Consider the following 20,768-nt stretch of genomic DNA (forward strand, 5'->3'; position numbering starts at 1 on the left):
GTATATTTTACATATTCTCACAGTCCAGAGCCTGTCTGTCAGGAAATCAAATAGCCAATTACAGATAGAATTGCCCAGACCAAGACCTCCGAGTTTCAAAACCAGTTTGGATGGTACAATTGTATTATAAGCAGAGCTGTAATCAATTAACAACACTCTGACATCTGGTATTTTTATTTTCAAGGTGTACTAAAGCAGTATGCAGAGCAAGTGAGATAGTGTTATTTGATGCTAGATGACGCCATGTCCATTTACATAATGCACAAGCAAAAATGGTGCCAACATCGCCTTTAGCGACCAGGACAAGGACTCAAAACATTTTTATTTTGTTTTCTTTTCTTATCAAAAAACACAAACGTCTGCTCATTGTGATTTCAAGTATGCACTGTAGGATCAGTGCAGGTTGTAATAATAACACTGAAAGATATCAACACCGTATCAAAGACATTTCCCAAGAGAAAGACACTGCGCTGTGTCTTTTTGCTTTTCAAAAGGATCAAAAGTGGTGGTTCTTTCCCAGGGAAATGTCTTTAACCGTATCAAATGTGGCGTCACCGGATGTTATGTGACTGAAAACCAATCATTGAATATCAACGTCATTAAATCCTCTCACCGGCGAAGTCTGGCCACATTCAGTGCGGTTAAAGCTGCAGTTGTTAAGATTTTGGATTATTTTATCCATTTGAAATGTGATAACAATGTGGTGATTCTGTTGGACAATCAATCACAATAGAACAGTACTGCAGTAGAACAGTGTTGTTCCAGTATAGTTGGATGTAGGAGCCAGAGAGAAATAGACCTGTTGCAAGTGGTTTTCTTGACCTACAAAATCAGCTGTTGTGGCTCTTGTGCAGTCAGCTAACCAGTAAATAGTCCACACCCTTGTAAAAATTCAATCCTGAGACCAAAGTTAATGCAGGCAGTCTGAACGTCATCAAACTACATCACCTCATTGTTCAACAGTTAAATTGATTGTCTGTCTCTCAGAAGCATCGCCACATTGGCATCATGTTTCAATCGGTTTTTTCTGCTGGAGCTGTTTTCCAACATGTACATGTTTGCCACTGCACCAATGTTCGTCCTAACCTGTCAAAAAAAATTACAAAAGCTGTGTAAGGAGACTGGAAAGTGTCTCTAAACATAGTTAAGATGAGTGATTATTATGCAACCTGACTCCATGGTCCAGATGGGTAAAATGACGAGAAATGTTGTGGATTGCAGCTTTAAAGAAAAAGTGCCAAAAATCTAGAAACAAGCACGGGTTCCACGTCAAACCGTGTGCTAATGGAAATGCCATTAGAATGGTTCCTTTCTGTGCTCATAACCATTTGGCCGTGTTGTGGAAAAGCCCCAATGGTGCGGCCGTCTCCGCTTCTACAGGAGGAAGCGGAGGAAACGAGCCAAGACAACAAACCTCTGCAGGGCTTAATGTGCCTTTCCATGACACACAATCTGACTGTGATGGGTGATTAACACTAACTGGGAATAAACTGCTGTCAGCCCATGACTTGGGGGGGGGGGTGACACATAGAAAGTATGAGAAAGAGACAGATTAACTGACACAAAGTATATGGGCGAGAAAGAGCACTTAAGAAGGGGTAGAGAAAATGACACTCATCATGAGGGAATGAGGAGCCCTTCTCATAAATGGGGAAATGTGAAAGAGCTTTGGTTTGTTCTACCGAGGAGGGAACAGTATGTACTGCAATTCACCTTTATCATCCTCTCTTTTTAGAAGAACTTGGCTTCTGACTCACTCCATCACAACATTTAGTCTTATCTTCAGCTATGCCATCTGTGTAGATTCAAAGATATGACCCCTTTCAATGATGTTTGGAGAGGTACTCGGTTGAAAATGTGCTGTCACTATTAGCCTTACTTCCGATTACAAACTTATGAAAATGATCCCATATCGTCCTGTTCGACAACAAAGCCACACAACAGTTGTGTTTTGCATCTGACACCATGTGTCCTTGTTTATCGAAGCATGATCATGCTAATGACAGCGATGGTTTCAGTCTAAAGTACCAGGAGCCTACGATGTAAAGCCAAAACTTAAGTATGAATGCTCCTTGACCACAGGCACCTCATCAGGTGGCATGGTCACATTATAAACCATAGGTACACACTACTGACCAGGCGCAGCGTTAAGCTTCAACCCCCGAGTGCACACACCGGCTGTTGTTGACTGTGTCCCAGATGAAGGGGCTTTGGCTGGGTGCCTGTATTCCATTTACTGTAAAGGATGGAACGGGGAAAAAATACCAAAGAAAACCATATGCCTATATCTCCAGACCTCAACACTGCATCTCATTTTGCACATCTGCGCAGTTCCTGTGACCTCATCAGAATAAATGTTCATCTTGGGTTTCACTGCTGGATCACCTGTCACCTTGAAACATTGTGATTTACTTCAAGACATATGGGGGCAGGGTGGCCTTGGAGTTTACATATATATATGTTAATCTCGATAAGAGCATCAGCTAAACATCTAATATACTAATAAGTGTAAAATACATTTGTAGTTATGGATGGGTATGTGGTTATGTGTCAGGGTTCTCACTCTTGGAAATAATTTTCCAGGACATTTGAGGGACATTTTCCATGACTTAGGCTTGTTTATACATGAGCGCCATTGTTCACAGAAGGTCATGTTATTCAGTATTAACTATCTAAAGAAGCCTCAACAGTCTCTAAATGGGCTGTGTAACTTTTGGCTGGTCACAGAACATACCCACCAAACTTCAAGCACTGATGTGCAATCTCAGCAACTAAAAACACAGCTAAAAAAATATGCCATCTCAGCAGGCGAAAGCACAACGTAACTTTACAATTTCCCATTACCTTAATAACACTTGCAAGCCATCTGATCAATTCTGTAATTGCCCAGGTGTTTCCAGGACGAAAACTGGTCTGGCTGGGGATTTTCAGGTTTTCCAGGATGCGTGGGAACACTGGTTGCATGCATGTGTCTGTATCTCGCTGTAGCTGGCATTTAATAATAATAGTGACTGAATGGTTGTGTAATTGTTTGTACAAGTTTGTTTATCTCACCAATAGTCTCCTCCTGCCATACACTTCTCATAGACAGGCCCGTCCAGCTCTTTGACATCGGGGAAGATGGTTTCGTGGTGAATGATGATGGTCTTGATGATCTCATTGACATGGGCCTGGCAAGAGACCTGATCCTGGCTGTCTGGTGTGGGCATGAGTGTGGGACCGAAGCAGATGGCCAGATTGTATGGGTCCATCATGTTTTCATCACTGTACTGGGACAGACTTGGGAACAGGGAAAAGAGACAAGCAGCCAGATAGACAGAGACAAGACAGATTAAGTCAGTGCTTGGGGGTTCGCCCAGCAATGAAATATGGCACTGAGTATTTCAGTAGAGGCTCAGTTTACCTCTAACAGCAAGATAAACATCATCAAAGATCACCGTTTGTAGGCTTGGCTGTCTTTAATGGGGTTTTTTAAGCACATAGACGTTTTGGTACCACCCCTGTACATGGAGGAATCAAGTTAAATATATTAAAGATTTACAGACCGATGTTATGTAACTTACTGGTTGAGGAAGGCAAAGAGGTAGCGCATGACAATAAGCACTGATCTGGGTATAGTCAGGAGGATCTTGCGGATATATAGTGCTCTCTCGTACAAGTTTTCTATTCCTACAGAGAAAAAAAAAAAGAGAAACCAAGTTACATAAGAGTTGAATGGTGTTTTTAAAAAAACAACAACATTTATTTCTGATTTTCCGTTTTTTTCCCCTCCCAATTTAGTGGCCAATCGATCCCCATTTTAGTTCAAACACCCACCCTCGTACTGCATGCGTTCGCCAACTGCATCTCTCCGGCCGGCAGTCTCGAAGGAGACGCCTCACCACTTTCGCGACAAGGCGAATCCAGGCCGAACCACTGCTGTTTCCGACACACACAGAGCCGCATTCATGTGATGAACACAAGCCAACTCCGCCCCCCTCCCGAAGACAGCGTTGCCAATTATCGCTGCTTCATCGAGTCCGGCCAAAGTCGGATCTGACGAGACCCGAGGTGCGAACCCCAGTCCCCAGTGGGCAACTGCATCGACACAAAGCCGATGCTTAGACCGCTACACCACCGTGGACGAGTTGAATGTTTTTTAGTATAGTGGCTATGGATGCTTTGGTTTGATCAGAGGCAGTGCTTGGTCCAACAAGTTCAGAGAACCACTGTTTTAGGACATAAACACTATAAAAAAAGTTAAGTACTACAATAACTTATTTAGCTCAGTGCTCAATCATTCATAGTTATGCTTTCAGTGTAGAATTTGGTCAGTAGTTTTATGTGTGCACATTTGGGGATGTCAGTGGATCAGGCACAAAGTTACATTCAGGCCCCACTCTTGTTGGCCTTTACTGATCAAAAACATGTCCAACACGCCACCCTGAAGCGCTGCAAACTTTTTTTTTTGGATTTCTCCCCCAATTGTACTTGGCCAATTACCCCACTCTTCCAAGTCGTCCCAGTCTCTGCTCAACCCCCTCTGCAGATCCGGGGAGGGCTGCAGACTACCACATGCCTCCTCCGATACATGTGGAGTCACCAGCTGCTTCTTTTCACCTGACAATGATGAGTTTCGCCAGGGGGACGTAGCGCGTGGGAGGATCACGCTATTCCCCCCCCCAGTTCCCCCCCTTGAACAGGCGCCCTGACCGACCAGAGGAGGCGCTACTGCAGCGACCAGGACACTTACCCACATCCCGCTTCCCACCTGCAGATCAATCATTGTATCTGTAGGGACGCCCGACCAAGCCGGAGGTAACACGGGGATTCGAACCGGTGATCCCTGTGTTGGTAGGCAACGGAATAGACCGCTACGTCACCCGGACGCCCTCCCCAGCGCTGCAAACTTAATGGCACTCATCCATTTGATGTTGCCCACTTATTGATGCTCACCACACCAGTTCCTCTGGTTATAAATAGAAAAGCTTATTAAAGATGAGGCAATCACTTAGAAGAAATGGCTGTGCCAGAGTAGCAAAGAATTAGTAATGCAGCAATACATAACTGTGTGTGTGCGTGTGTGTGTGCGCAATGACATGCAGAAAAAAAGAAGGTGGATGGTCTGAATGACTGGTGACTGGACGATATATGGTTTACAGTCACTGCATGCATGTTGCATGCATGCAGTGACTTTGCATTGCATATTGCGTTTGTTTTCACACATGCTTGTGTGCTAAAGCAATAGTCTAAAGGCCAATGGAGGTGTAGTTGTCAGGATTAATACTGTCACCATAAAGGCAGAGACGGAGGAAGAGGATAAGCAAGATGAGGGGGAAGAGGACGGGGTACAGAAAGTCTGCCCTCATCATTTACCACCTGACAACAACGACATTGAGTGGCTCATCCTGCTTCAATTGAAAACAATAACTAGATAAAACTGTTCTCATTTCCCTTCCTTTCACTGTAATTCATTCTTTTCTGCTAGTAAAGTGCGTATTAGAAACAAAATAACGTTCTCACATCCACTTTCAAACGCGCTCACAAAAGGTTAATGATCATCGATCGCAATAACTAGAGAAACAAACAATTTTATGTCTTGATTTTTCACCGGAGTGTGAGTTCTCAAACACTCGCACTCTGTGGGTCTTCAAATATGGTTCCACTTTCTAAAGTTTGAACCAGCCCTTTTTACTTAGTTGAGCTTGGGCGGCTACAGCTGCCAAAAATAGCCTTGTCACCCTCCAACCACTTTACACCATCTGGGATTTGGGCTTCTGGGGATACTGGTGGTATATTTTATCTTACACGAGTGCCTAACTGGGTTTCTGCATGGCTCCTGAGCAACTCAGAAGCGGCTATTTAAAGGGAAACCTCAACACACACATATATCAAGCAGTGGTGGCTGGCCAGTACAGGGCGCTGGGGCGCCACCCCCTTCAAATATCAAGAGATGAAAATCTACCGAAACATGTTAAATATAATTTAGCTGTATAATGCAAATAATTATGAAATAAAAGTGTTTTTCAGTCTGTGAGCGCCTGTCAGCAGCCATTAAATATTGGTTCCAAATGGTATTTGGTTGATTCCTGTCTGAATACATATACTTCCTGGGTGAGGGGTGCCGGCCAAACGATAGCTTATGTAAGCCCTCAAACTTGTGGGGAGCAGGTGACCTGAGGCTGCTGTCTGATTGGTTTTCCATGGAGCGCAGTTCTGTGCACCCCAGACACTTCCACTTTTGCGAATTGGTATTGTTTTAATGTTTTTGTATCTAATGTGATTGGACAATTTTCATGGCTGTCAATCATGTTCACACCCACCATCACGCCTCGTCTCGACTGTCAATCATCCACCGTCTACAAACCCTGATAAAATCTGTAAGCTACATTGTCCTTCTTAATAACTCTGTGACTGTATGCACATTAAAGCAGCTGTCAGGTGTGCTGTGCCAAGGTAAATTGCGCCCCCCCCCAATTTTTTAGCACCACTGATATCAAGCATACAAATATCCTCACTGCCAATCCCGGAAGGGGAAGACATCGCAAGTATTTGCAACTGTACATACAAAAAGAGACAAGCCAAAATGCTGCTCATGCAAAAACCCAGTCAAGTGATATGAACCTAATATTAAAAGGGGAAAGTGGTACTCTGGCTTAGATGTGCCATATGAACTAAACAGAATGCTTTTAATGTGGAGCTTATCAGGCGTGGGGCCTGCACTCCAATTACTGGTATGTTTGGCCAGACAAACGTAAACAGGGAATCCCCATCTCTCACCCCGCACCAACATTTAAACACATGCCAGGGAGGCTGACGAACACATTGTACAGTCACTAGCGTGTAAGACCATCAAGCAACACACACACACATGCATGCATGCACACACACTCACTTGCAAACACCCACCCACACAACCTCTTGTGTAAAGTAAAGCCACATGTCAAAGTTCCACAAGCCACTACAGCACATGTCGCCATGTAACTCGGCGTATTGTTCTTTAATGTAGCCTTGTCCTCCCTCTAAGCTAGCCCACTTCACGTTTAATGAGATCAGACAAAGGAACACAAACCCCGGACTGAAGTGTGTGAGACCGCTTTACAGTAAAAGGGCAATCTATGCGTCTCGACACATAATGGCTGGTCAGTGTTGTGTGCCATTTGTGAATTCCATCACTGTACTGTAGGCATGGTCAGTGTTGTGTCACTTACAAGAGATAATACTCTTCTCAGCACTGAACCAAGTACTATAAATGTGCTATTCATGCACAGTCAGTCAGATAGACAGGAAACACGGGCCCATTCTGTCGATGCAAACACCACGGCTGGATAATTACAGCGTTTATAAGTTCCCCCACAGAAAGCATGTGAACGCCGCTGAACAAATGAGTCACAATGAGCGGGTTCCCGGTGAACACAGAGAGGGTGTCGTGAAAAGACTTCCCTCTGACTCAAGCACAGTCGAGAATGCATCCAGGAAAACATGAATCAGCCATTCAATCACTAGCCACCCTCAGGAGCTATCCAGAAAACGGCTCTTGATATGGAGCTTAATGAAAATTCACTAAACGGTAGGGAAAAGATGTGTCACAATGCAAAGTTAGGGCTGTCACCAATGACTAGTTTGGTCACTGAGTAATCTCTCAGGTATTCTGATGATTAATCGAGGTAATTGGAAAAGAAAAAAGTACTTTCAAGTCTTTTATCCAAGAGCAACAATCTCACATAAAATTCACCCTGGCCAAAATGTACCCTCAGGTTCCCCCTGTTGCCCACAGTAATGATATCTCCCTCTTTTTGATGTGATATACTTTTTATTTCTGGTCTATGTTCTTATGCAGTCCTTGTTTTATTACATCTTATTCCCCCTCCCCCATGAACAGGCGCCCCAACCGACCAGAGGAGGCGCTAGTGCAGCAACCAGGACAATACCCACATCTGGCTCCCCACCCACAGACACAGCCAATTGTGTTTGTAGGGACGCCCAACCAAGCCGGAGGTAACACAGGGATTCGATCCAGCAATCTCCGTGTTGGTAGGCAACGGAATAGACCGCTATGCTACCCGGGCGCCCTGTTTTATTACATCTTTTGATGTAAGTTGACCTTGAGTGTAGAGGCGTCAATCAAATAAGACTATAAATTTGCAGGCAAGATGCTCTTGGTTGAGGTGCTGCAGCATGCTCACAGAACACTGCATCGTCTTTGCATTTTAGTTGAAAATGGTCCTCAACTTTGGACATTTTCTGTCACTTTTTGGCTCCCGCCTCTTTTTTTTTGTACGCCTTTGCTTTCCTCTATTTTCTCGACGCAAATAATTCACTGCGCCATCTGCGTGCAATAGTAATGATTGCCTGAACGCTTCAATACCCTACGTGGTTGTTCTACATGTGCAAACATGTTTAGACACCCATAAAGATGTTAAACTAAGCTTTAAGTGTTTTTTGTAATCAGCTTAATCAAGCTACTCAATTACTCATGAGCGCCCGAATGTGAAATGAGTGTTATAGTGTGGAGATGTCACTCCAGCATAAAAGTACCTCACTGAGGCGGTGAGATGAGAACAAGAAAAACAAAGACATGCTAGTGCAGGTCCTTACTGATGCAGGAGAGCAGGTCATTGAACCTCTCCTTCGGAAAAAGGGGGTTCTCCAAACCCCGGAAATAAAGTTTGAGAACGCCAGCCACAGAGTTGATGTCATGGTTGTTCTCATCATCAGCAAGAGGGTCGTTTCCTAAGACAAGGGAACAAGGGAAGCAGTTCAGCTCTGCATTCTTAGGAAACCATCAGTTTGAAATACATAGGACTTCATGTGAGACATCTCCTCTGCCATAATCCTACAACATCGCTGATTTAAGAGCTTTACTCAGTCGGGTCCAAACGGGGCACCATAATTTATAGTCAAAGTCATAATCGTGAAGAATCTGCATTTCTGTTTGATTTCTTATGTTCATATGAAGTAAATGCAGTGATGTTTAAGCGGAACCATAGAAATCCACTCAAAATCAATCCGTTTCCTATTTAACTGTGCTTTTATGTGGTTAAACCCGAGTTTAAGCCAATGATGTTGCTGTATCTAAGTTTGTTTATGAGCTTGTGACATCATATCTGCTTACCAGCTAAAACTTTGCTTCTTATTCAAATTTCACTGCCATTTTCTTTCACATTTGGCTCCTACATCTAAAAACAGAACTATACGCAATGTGTCACTTGTCACATAGAAGGCCCACCTGACCGCAACCATTAAAATGAGAAGCTACAAAACAGTTCATGGTTTAGAAATTTGTTGATTAGCTATTGTCTGAAACAATCCAGTGGTGGTGTCAAAACTGGTATCAAAATTGTAACTTTAAGTGAAAAGGATTTCATTGTACCAAACATTTGACAAAATCAATGTCAGGGAAAAAAAAAAAATCACAAATATATTGCTTAGGAGGGCGGCACGGTGGCGCAGTGGTTAGCACGGTCGCTTCACAGCAAGAAGGTTCTGGGTTCGAGCCCCGGGGCAGTCCATACTTGGGGGGTCGTCCCGGGTCGTCCTCTGTATGGCATTTGCATGTTCTCCCCGTGTCTGCGTGGGTTTCCTCCGGATTCTCCGGTTTCCTCCCACAGTCCAAAGACATGTAGGTCAGGTGAATCGGCCATACTAAATTGTCCTTAGGTATGAATGAATGTGTGTGTGTGTGTGTGTGTGCATGGGCCCTGTGTGATGGCCTGGCGGCCTGTTCAGGGTGTCTCCCCGCCTGCCGCCCAACGACTGCTGGGATAGGCTCCAGCATCCTCACAACCCTGAGAGCAGGATAAGCGGTTTGGATAATGGATGGATGTTGCTTAGGATATATTTATACCTCTTTCAAATGAGTTCTTGATGTCATTGACTTCCAGCTGCGATCCAGACACACGGAATATCCCCTGATGTTGGAGGCCTAGGAAGTGAAAGAAAGAAAAGAGGGCAAGGCAAAAGGAGAAAAAAAGAAGGCCAAAGAAAAACCGAGACACACAACGTCAGCACGTGAAACACCACCTCAACAGCCACAGCCATCGAGAAAACCCCCCACTTTCATCTGAGCTAAGAAGCCCATCCTGTTTGTTAAGCCCCTTCACTTTTCTCATTAAGGATAATTAATTGTGTGAGAGAGAGACTGCAGTCAACTACAATGTCCTCCAACTGGGATTAGGGATTTAATAAGAGGAGAGGTCAAAGGCCAGGAATTAGCATAATTAGTCCGCCTCTTGGAGATGACTGTTTGGTCAAGAAACCGCAGCTGACCTTGTGAAAACTTAGGTACTGCCAAGCTATAAACGTTTTAAGCCCACATGTTCTGTGAGACTTTTTATTAATGTGGTTCAGATCAATACTATAACCTATCAAGGGTTCGATGCCAGGCTGGTCTGTCTGTCTGTCTAGGATGTTAAGTGCTAGTGGCCTTCTCAAGTCCACTGGAAACAGGGTGGACTCTGCATACGCTTACCCATAAACTGTGACTAAAATGGAACGAATTACACCGACATGAAAACGTGTACATGCCCAAACAATTAGCATTTGGAAATTGCTGGAGTGTCACCCTTGACTGAACTTGGAAAGAAGCAGAGTGAGGAGGGCTGTAATCAGCTGATGAGCTTTTCAGAGAGAGAAAGAGAGGAATTAATCAGCATTCAAGTTCAGCCGGATATGATTTGGTCTGTCCATAAGAAGAACCAAAAGGAAGCACAACTCACCATACAGATTTATGAAACGGATGCAACTTTCAACCACGCGGGGGATAGCTTGTCCAGAGTCCTTTGTCGGTAAATGAAACAAAAGCACCAAAATATCAGATCACAGATAATTTTCACTTTGTTTATACACGACAAAACAGGTCTATGTGATGTTGCCAATATACTTGGATGAATATGCTGTAAATTAGTGGGCGAAGACAGAATGTGAGGTTTATCATGCTGAGATTGTACCGAGACAGACTGAGACAGACTATAGTTTATATCTACAGTCTTATCACTCACAAAAAAAACCAAAACCTAAAATTTCAGAAATGACCCCTCAGTCACAATAAAGAGGTTTGTACTAGCTTGATATCTAGCACATTTCAATTGGGCTTCGGCCACACTAAAAATAGTGTCCGTATCAAGCTATGCCAAATATCAAGAGTGTCCTACAGGCCTTGATAACTGAGGGAGGGCTTATGTAAAGAGCAACACACTCGACATGGCGCTGAGGGCAAGGGTGGTGAGATTAGAGGAGAGGTGCTGTCCCCCTCAGAGCAAACACACTTCTCTTTCACTCGGACGGGCAACAGATCTGGACTCGTCTTGATGTTTTGCCTCGGTGCCAGCTGCTCCTGCAGCTCAGCGTTGGACAGGGGCTTGGCACATGCTTTGAATGATACAGTGGATCTGTTTACAGCCCTTGGGGGGGATACACATGGCCTAAAAACAACAAACCATGCAAAAAAAAAAGAAAAAGAAAAAAAAGATACTGTTGCAATGAACTGCAGTAGTGATGGGCCGAGAGGCTTGTCTGCTGCAGCGTTATGTAATGAAATCACTCTGGATATATCTGAGACTAGTCATGGTTGTTTTCTGACTGGGTATGATGTTAAACTGCAACCGTCAGGGCATCGACGACTAAACCGGCACCCACACTTCAACCCTTGGGTTGTTGTGAGGAGGGTGTGTGGACACCCAGCAGGACTACAAACAAAACTTGTCAAAGGGCGGATGAGTTCCTCTGTGAACCAATGGCCATCCATACCTGGAGAGGAGATAGGGACCACCAGGTACTCCCCCTACTGAAACACAATGATGACTCAACCAATTGTTGAGGCATCAGCTGCGCTCCTACGACCTCCATAGGTTATGGAACTGATGATGATGAAAAGTCAATACCACTTGAGATGTTTAAAGGGTTTCAAATTCTGCACTGAGAAATTTCCAGCACAAACAAACTAAACTATACATTTAATGTACCCACTCAGCGTTAACGAACAGACCTTTTGCTAAAACATGGCTGCCGCACTTCCGCTTCATCTTGGCAAGGTAAAGGTCGGTTCTCTCCACTGCCCGAAATGTTAAAAAGCCAACATTCTTTCGTCTTCAAATCCATCTTCGATCACTTATTTTGTGTTTCAGTGTAGCGTATAACACAATACAGGTGTTGTCACTGACATATCTGTACGATTCTGTTGTCAAACGGCTGCAGGACTACAACAAATGGATTTGATCAAGGGCATCGAAGGCAATGTGGAGACTCACTCTTTACCCTACTGGAAGTACATTGGCCATGTTTGTGAAACAGGTCTATTACCCATAGTTTAAAGTACACTGTTTTAGTACTAACATCAGGAAATGAGTTTGATAACTTTCAATAAGACATGAACATTTTAAGTCAGCCAGTCTGTCTGAGTCCACTCACAGAAGCCAGTTATTAGATGTAAACATTCATAAATAGTCCATTATAAACAGAAAGTGGTACAGTTGTTAATGGCAGGGCATGAAAAGAGACATGAAACAGTACCATGTTTTGGGGCAAGGACCTATTTTCAATGGGCTGTCAGCCAGTATTGTGTTATTATTGCTTGTTAGTAAGAGTTCCTTTTTGGATTGGAAGTGGATGGACAAAACGTAACCTCTCGGGAACCGTGTCATTACAAAAACAGAGCCGATCCAAGTAGCCAATCGCTTTTGTTGGTTAACATGATGACAGAGCTAAGTAACCACTACCTGACCTTAACAGTGAACTTAATCACTACCCAAACCTTTATTTATTTATTTTTCTCTCCAATTGTACATGTCCAATTACCCAACTCTTCCCGAGGCGTCCTGGTCACTGCTCCACCCCCTCTGCCGATCCGGGGAGGGCTGCAGACTACCACATGCCTCCTCAGATACATGTGGAGTCGCCAGCTGCTTCTTTTCACCTGACAGTGACGAGTTTTGCCGGGGGGACGTAGCGTGTGGGAGGATAATGCTACCCCCCCCCAGTTCCCCCTCCTCCCCAAACAGGCGCCACGGCCGACCAGAGGAGGCGCTAGTGCAGCGACCAGGACACATACCCACATCCGGCTACCCAACCGCAGACACAGCCAATTGTGTCCATAGGGACGCACGGCCAAGCCGGAGGCAACACGGGGATTCGAACCGGGATCCCCGTGTTGGTAGGCAACGGAATAGACCGCTACGCTACCCGGACGCCCCGCCATTACCTAAACTTAAAGGTACAATCAACAAATTATGTACACAGCAGCTGTTCACACAACTTATGCTGTTGTTTTAGTCAGACTTGGTGAACTTTGTCCAATTTATTACTTGTGAATGAGAAAACCAACCAATGCTGCATTACTTTCACTTCCTTATGAAGCTTTCAGTTGCTTCGGTTTCTCAAATAAATACTCAATGTTGACCCGATGGCGAGCCATGTCACATTTCTTGCTGTCAGTCAAGTGCTCTTGTTGTCACAGCCCCCCATTTAGCTGTAGAGGCGCATCCATTATACCTTTAACCACTGTAGATGCATTTTTGTTGTTGCTACTTATATACTCAGTTGCCATCACAGTTAACGAGGATAAAAGACCACCTCCTTCATGGTGATCATTGAAGTCAACCAGTGTTTTCACTTTGCAGGTCCATACCCTTATCACAGGACTGTTTCACATCTCTATAAAAGAGAGAAGGGAAATGTGTTTCAGCAAGCAGCATCACCCCAACTCCCCTTCTCCTCCAGCATGCAGAAAGGCCTTAAGCTCTATACCTGATGTCGGGCATGTGAGTTCCGTCGTCCCCGGCTAGAAGGAGTTGTGGAAAGAGCAGAAAAAAAGGAAGAAGATAAGCAAGACCCAGATTAGGACCACAGCAGCTGCCCACCAAAGCTTAACCAGAGGTGCCCCGTCACTCCACCTTGTGCTGACATCAAACACAAAGGAAATGGCTGCAAGACGTCAGTACAAGGAAAATACCCTAGAGAGTCGCCGTTGAGAGGTATGAAGGGGGCTGGAGGGAGGCTGTACCTCTTATACTATTGTTTTTCACCGGCTGCTGTGTGTGCAGCATGTGTATATGAGAGAGATGAGAGAGAGAGAGAGAGAGAGAGAGAGAGAGAGAGAGAGAGAGAGAGAGAGAGAGAGAGAGAGAGAGAGAGAGAGAGAGAGAGAGAGAGAGAGAGAGAGAGAGAGAGAGAGAGAGAGAGAGAGAGAGAGAGAGAGTGAGTGAGAGTCTGCTAAAGCCCAGCAGCTCAGTGATGGCATGTCAGCAGTGACTGGGGGTTTTGCTGAAAAAGACAAGTGTTTATCCCTCCAACTCCCTCTCCTCTAGTCCTCCAACCAAGTGCCACCCAGAAGTTTGAGGCAAGCCAGAGTCAGATTGTCAGAAACTCACTGACTCATGGTAAAGTTTTCCAAAAACCATCCTAGCACAAAGAGGCTGTTTGCCTTTGTACTGCCACCAGACAGTACTTATTGGAGTGGAGATGCTTTGGAGAAACCCATCCAAATGGCCAGAAAGCAAGAATGAGACAGGGTAGCTAAATGGAAATGAGACGTCAAAGATGATCTGTACCTCGATAAATGATTCCAAATTGCCATTAAATAACCTAACATTAAAAATAGAACGGGGTCGAGCCCGCCGAGTCCCAGTGTGGAATTTGAATGGCAAGTTCGGAGGCCTAGAAGGTAGAGAACATGTTATAACAGATATCAAACAAACATGTATTTTTTGCTTTGAAACAGTTTAGATTCGGACAGGCTATTCACCAATAAATATTACCTTCACCGCAATCAACACGGATGGAGGTGGTGGTTGCTTAGCTTCTAAAAATCCTTTTTATGATTTACAATGGCGGTCAAAATAGGTAAATGATTCACCCACAATGCTACAAACCAATGATCGAGCCACGGTTAACTTTAACGGACTTTAACCTGCATAAAGTTTAGATATGCCTCTGATATAATGCCTTTTTCTTTTTTGCAAAATATCATAGGTCACTGAAATATCAAACCCACAGGGAGCTCCGTATGTGGTAGGGTCCACCCCATGACAGGGCCCTGCGTGAATGCTATCTGTTTTAATTTGTGCAAATAAAAGCATGTGTATGTGAGCGTGTGTATGTGAGCGTGTTGCTAATGCAATGTGGCTTCTTTTGAAGGTCACCTGTGAAATCTGGACGAAAGAAAAATAACATGGAAAAAATCCCCACTTTATTTGCCACCACCTCGTGTCTCGTGATGGCAGATGGAACCATTTTGCTTTGTAGCCCAAATAATAACTGTAAATACTGATGAGCTAACAGGAAAGACAGAATCTTTGCAACACAAATAAATCTATACATCTGTCCTAACCTCACATTATTCATGCCGTCAACCTTCCCCACATATCTAGGTTTTATTAAACAACTGCCATTGCTGTAGTTCATCCATCCATCCATCCATTATCCGAACCGCTTATCCTGCTCTCAGGGATGCTGGAGCCTATCCCAGCAGTCATTGGGCGGCAAGCGGGGAGACACCCTGGACAAGCCGCCAGGCCATCTCTCTCTCACTCACTCACTCACTCTCACACACACACACACACACACACACACACACACACACACACACACACACACACACACACACACACACACACATACCTAGGGACAATTTAGTACAGCCGATTCACCTGACCTACATGTCTTTGGACTATGGGAGGAAACCGGAGCACCCAGAGGAAACCCACACAGACACGGGGAGAACATGCAAACTCCACACAAAGGACAACCTGGGACGACCCCCAAGGTTGGATTACCCCGGGGCTCAGACCCAGGACCTTCTTGCTGTGAGGCGACCGTGCTAACCACTGCGCCATTGTGCCGCCTGCTGTATTTCAAATCATGCAAAAGATAAAAAAAAGGCAGTTCACATAGGAATACCTACATTAAAATCCACAAAATCAAACCATCTGCTCTAAAATGCTATTTGCTACAACTGCTACAATTTGCTACAAAAATTTTGAATTAAAACTGCCCTCTTAATTTTTTTTTTCATTTTCATATAACACGCTACTTATCTATTTTATTGCTGTCTAATCCTTTTAACAGTAAAATGAATTGAAAGAAAAATAAAAAGGCCCCCATGCTGACTCCACTACACATGGTTTGGACAGAATGTACATTGACGTCGAAGAGGTGACAATAACCACACAACATTATGTCAAGCTGGGCATATGGGTAAATATAGCGGAGAGAATGAGGTGGGATGGGGGTGGGGTGGGGTACATAAACTCACTGCTCTCCAAGGCTGTTATCGGCCAACAGATCTAAAGCTATGGATTCCTCTGCTTTCATGATCAGAGGGCATTTCACATGAGCTTTTCCCACGTCAAAAGAATTTATTGTGTGTATATTCTAACTGCAGTATGGCTTGATGTGTGTGCGCGTGTATCTGATTGAGATTGTGTGTGTATGTGTTAGCGTGTGCTTTTATGTGTGTAAGATGTGGTTTACCTCGTGGTCATGTAGTCGGCTCTGTGACCTGTAGGTAAGGAGAAAGGGGAGGTTAACGTTGTAGACAGGCCAGGACCTGTCTCTGAGGTCCCAGAGGTGCATTGCACATAAGACTGGTGAAGCATTTAAGACCTGCCATCTGCCCACAACCGCTGGCCTTCCATGCGTGCACACACACACACACACACACACACACACACACACACACACAATCATTCAGGACTTTATAACGTACAATCTAACATTTGTAACTTGTGAGACCACTTTACAAAACGCTACAGTACAAACAACTCCAAATACTTTTTTTTTTTATTTCTCCCCCTTTTTTCTTTCCCCAATTGTACCTCGCCAATCACCCTGCCCTCTGAGCCGTCCTGGTCACTGCTCCACCCCCTCTGCCGATCCAGGGGAGGGCTGCAGACTACCACATGCCTCCTCCGATACATGTGGAGTCGCCAGCCGCTTCTTTTCACCTGACAGTGAGGAGTTTCACCAGAGGGACGTAGCACATGGGAGGATCATGCTATTCCCCCCCCAGCCCCCCCCCCCCCAACAGGCGCCCCCACCGACCAGAGGAGGTGCTAGTGCAGTGACCAGAACACATACCCACATCCGGCTTCCCACCCGTAGACACGGCCAATTTTGTCTGTAGGGATACCTGACCAAGCCGGAGGTAATGCGGGGATTCGAACTGACGATCCCCGTGTTGGTAGGAAATGGACACCCCAACTCCAAATACATTTCACTTAGACACACATGGATAAAAACACACATACACACACACGCACACACTCTCTCACACACACACACAGACACACGCACACACACACAAACACACCCAACACAAATACATACATACACACATCATTATCAGAACACATAGAAAGCCACAGCTTCAGACAAATCGATGTTAATAACAATGGCCAATCACAAAATAACCCCAAAAATAATTGGGACCACAGGAGCAACTTCGAAATTGTGGACGTGTGGTCCCATGACCATATACAGCACTCTGATCCACTGACCAAACGATTACAGACCATGTAGGAACAGAGAAGACAGGGACTTTTCTCCTCCACATTTACTGCAGGACTCCATTACTAATGAAGCAGAAAGGTTCACCGAGACCACCGAGCCTGCTGCCTGTGTTCTTCTGAGTCGCACAATGGAGGACAGATACACTCCATGTTGACAGTAGATTAATGAGGGGCCCTGAGGAGATCCCACCAATGTAGAACAAGGGGAGCCCGCTGTAATAACCACAGCCTTGCTAATGCTTGAATGCATTAAGTTAGCGGCAAATCAATGACTAAGGCGGATAACGAAACCCTGCAGTCCCCCAAGCTGTGGCTTTACCATGTAGGACCTTTAGCCTGATGAAGAAAGTAGGAAAACGATGACAGCTTTACTGTCATATAGATAAACTGCAGTTTAAAGGGGAACAATTGAGATAGTCAACATTAGCAACCATAATACTAATCCGTCTTCTGCATGTCACAGAAATTGTGTCCGTTGGTGGTGTCACTGGTCGGCAACCTGTGAATGTGAAAACGTACTTCCAGGTTTGCTGATGGGTTGAATTACTGAAGAAATTGTCTTAATGCATGCTCAATAATCCAGTCAAGAAAATCTAAGAGAGTTGAATCAATTCATCTGGACTCAACGTTTATTGAGATTTTCTCTCTCAATAAACGTTGTCGGCCGTACTAAATTGTCCCTAGGTGTGAATGTGTGTGTGTGTGTGTGTGTGTGTGTCAGCCCTGTGATAGACTGGCGGCCTGCCCAGGGTGTCTCCCCGCCTGCCGCCCAGTGACTGCTGGGATAGGCTCCAGCATCCCCGCAACCCTGAGAGCAGGATAAGCAGTTCGGATAATGGATGGATGGATGATTCATCTTTCTTTGATGTTGGAGAAATTGTAAATTACAATGCTACATTCCACTTTGTAATACACTGTTGTTATTTGCAATTTCTTATACAGTGCAGCCTCATCGCAAACAGGGAAGCAAGTTTTCTGTGATGTCACCGGTGGACAAAATTTTGATGTCATTTCAGAGATACACAGTAGAATGCTAAGTATTATGGATGCTACCGGAGCGTGATTCCTGCAACATAGACATAAAGGTGATGTAAAAAAATCGTAATTGTTTCCCTTTAGTATATCTTGTATTTTTAGTATATGTGATTTTTCCCATTACTGTGGAAATGTCCCAACATCCAAGTCTACTGAGCAAACAATGAGCAGAGTCATATCTGGACACTAACTCTGGCCCGAGGACAGCCTAGGGCCTAACCTAAGGATGATAACCAAATGAGGTTAACATTGCTAATTTGGGTTTTTGCCTGTTTCTATGGCTTGAGGATGGCAACACAACACGTAGCAAGAGGCCACTAGTAATGGAAATAGATAAAGACGTTTGGGGGCATACATGAAAGGCAGGAAGGGTGTAAGTGTTGGGTAGGGTGTAAGAGAGTTAGAAATATGAGGAATGGGGGTGTCTGGGTAGCATGGCGGTCTATTCTGCTGCCCATCAACACTGGGATCGCCAGTTCGAATCCCCATGTTACTGCCGGCTTGGTCGGGCATCCCTACAGACACAATTGGCCGTGTCTGCGGGTGGGAAGCCAAATATAGGGGATGAGCGTTTTTAGGGTGACCAGATGTAAACAGTCCAAATGCAGGACAAACGGCAAGATTTTGCTGGACAGATTTATATTGTCCATTCTTTATGGGTTACCAATGCACAAAGGTAAAGAACTTGGATATGATGCGCATCGGGCTTAATTAGACACATTTACATCCTGCCTGCAGTTACACTCTGGCCCACTATCGCAGCATGTCAATATCTAATACAGCTGAATAACAGCTTATAAAGAAATGAGAGGGGTCTTGTGCCTTGTTGGCATGTTTTGACTGAAGAACACATTAATTTACAACCAATCAAACTCCCATCTAATGAGAGAGCGGAGAGAAAACCAAAGATTATAATTGCATCAAAATAAAATTTCATTGTCCAATGTTTTAAATGGAGAAAGGTGTAATTTTGTTAATTTGCTTCAAAATAGGGGATGTCTCCTCAACATGTGAGATGTGGGACAAAGGGCCAAAATGCCATGCAGTAAAAATGTAAAGCAGGACGCGCAATCAGCCCAGCACTGTTTGTCACCGTACCTTCACCAAGGCTCCTCTTCAGCAAGTCGTGTTTGGCCTGCAGCTTTGAGATGAGATTACTGCCCTCCAGAAACTCCCGGAATTTCTGTGGAGAATTTTGAGTAATTACACAGAGGTCCTGATGAGCCTGCCAGAGCTCCTGCCCTTAAGACAGCAATCTGCAACAGGGCAGCCAAGGGCAGAGAACACGCTGGGAGTCTTTTTAAAGCCTTTATCAGATCATGTCCATCATTAGGCTGAGATAGGAGAGGTGTTAGCCTCACATAGTAGAGATCTTTTTTGGAGTTGTTTGCATTTTGGGAGGTTGAAATTTTCAAGAGGGAGCTTTATGCATCAAATTTTCTTTAAACATGTTATTAAAACGTTTCTTAGAAATTCATATGCACAGATTAATAAAATTTTAACAAAAACGCTCATAAACTAACCTTTGGATTCATCCTTCAAAGTTTTGTAGTCAGCACAAACCAGCGTTTATAATCACACAACACCAAGCAGGCATATTCAGGGCCATGGCATTGCATCATATATATATATATATATGTGTGTGTGTGTGTGTGTGTGTCATTCAGTAATAATAAGATTATTTTTTAAGCCTATTCTCATTTCCTTAAACAGCAAGTTATCTGCTGTAATATTTCCCTTTTATCAAAGTTGGCGGGCTCTTAAGAAACAATTAAGAAAAAAAGAATATTCAAAATTAATGCAGCAGAGCCAGAGAAACACTTCCTTTTATTCCCAAGCTAGCGTCGATCGCCATAAACGATGAATACTCCATTACTCAGAATGCTATGTGCAAGTGGCTCCTCTCAGTGGACCCCCCCCCCAATGGATCAAGGCAGCAGGGGGACAGGATGCTCATGGTGGATGCTAAGTGGGCAGTGCTTTGATAATACTTTGGCAATGTTTGAAAATACTTCACCTATAAGCACAAACTGCTCTGCAAGAACAATAACGATAAAACTAAGATTTTATTTATTTATTTATTTTTAACAGAAACTATCAACTATGATACAAGTACTTTTACTCCTTTTGTACCGAGTGAAACTACCCAAGTGATGTCACTGGGGTATTTATTTCATATTACAAACCACTTGCTTTCAAGACACAAAACACTTCAGAAAACTTTCTTCACATGCAATGTAACACCCTCCA

The 20,768-nt window shown here is 44.2% G+C and overlaps 1 protein-coding gene across 2 annotated transcripts in view; it reads right to left on the reverse strand.

Moving 5' to 3' along the window:
- Positions 1–20,768, reverse strand: part of srgap1a (SLIT-ROBO Rho GTPase activating protein 1a) — a 165,474-nt gene that overhangs the window by 22,972 nt on the left and 121,734 nt on the right. For both annotated transcript variants that reach the window (XM_056281221.1, XM_056281220.1), the window contains exons 10-17: positions 19,617–19,701; positions 16,447–16,474; positions 13,723–13,756; positions 10,698–10,758; positions 9,827–9,904; positions 8,578–8,712; positions 3,564–3,669; positions 3,055–3,279 (exon numbers count right to left, since the gene is read on the reverse strand). In XM_056281221.1, the coding sequence (XP_056137196.1) occupies positions 3,055–3,279; positions 3,564–3,669; positions 8,578–8,712; positions 9,827–9,904; positions 10,698–10,758; positions 13,723–13,756; positions 16,447–16,474; positions 19,617–19,701 (752 nt within the window). The remainder of the gene's footprint in view (positions 1–3,054; positions 3,280–3,563; positions 3,670–8,577; positions 8,713–9,826; positions 9,905–10,697; positions 10,759–13,722; positions 13,757–16,446; positions 16,475–19,616; positions 19,702–20,768) is intronic.

Source organism: Lampris incognitus, chromosome 6 (genome assembly GCF_029633865.1).
Source record: "Lampris incognitus isolate fLamInc1 chromosome 6, fLamInc1.hap2, whole genome shotgun sequence".
In the NCBI taxonomy this organism is placed as follows: domain Eukaryota; kingdom Metazoa; phylum Chordata; class Actinopteri; order Lampriformes; family Lampridae; genus Lampris; species Lampris incognitus.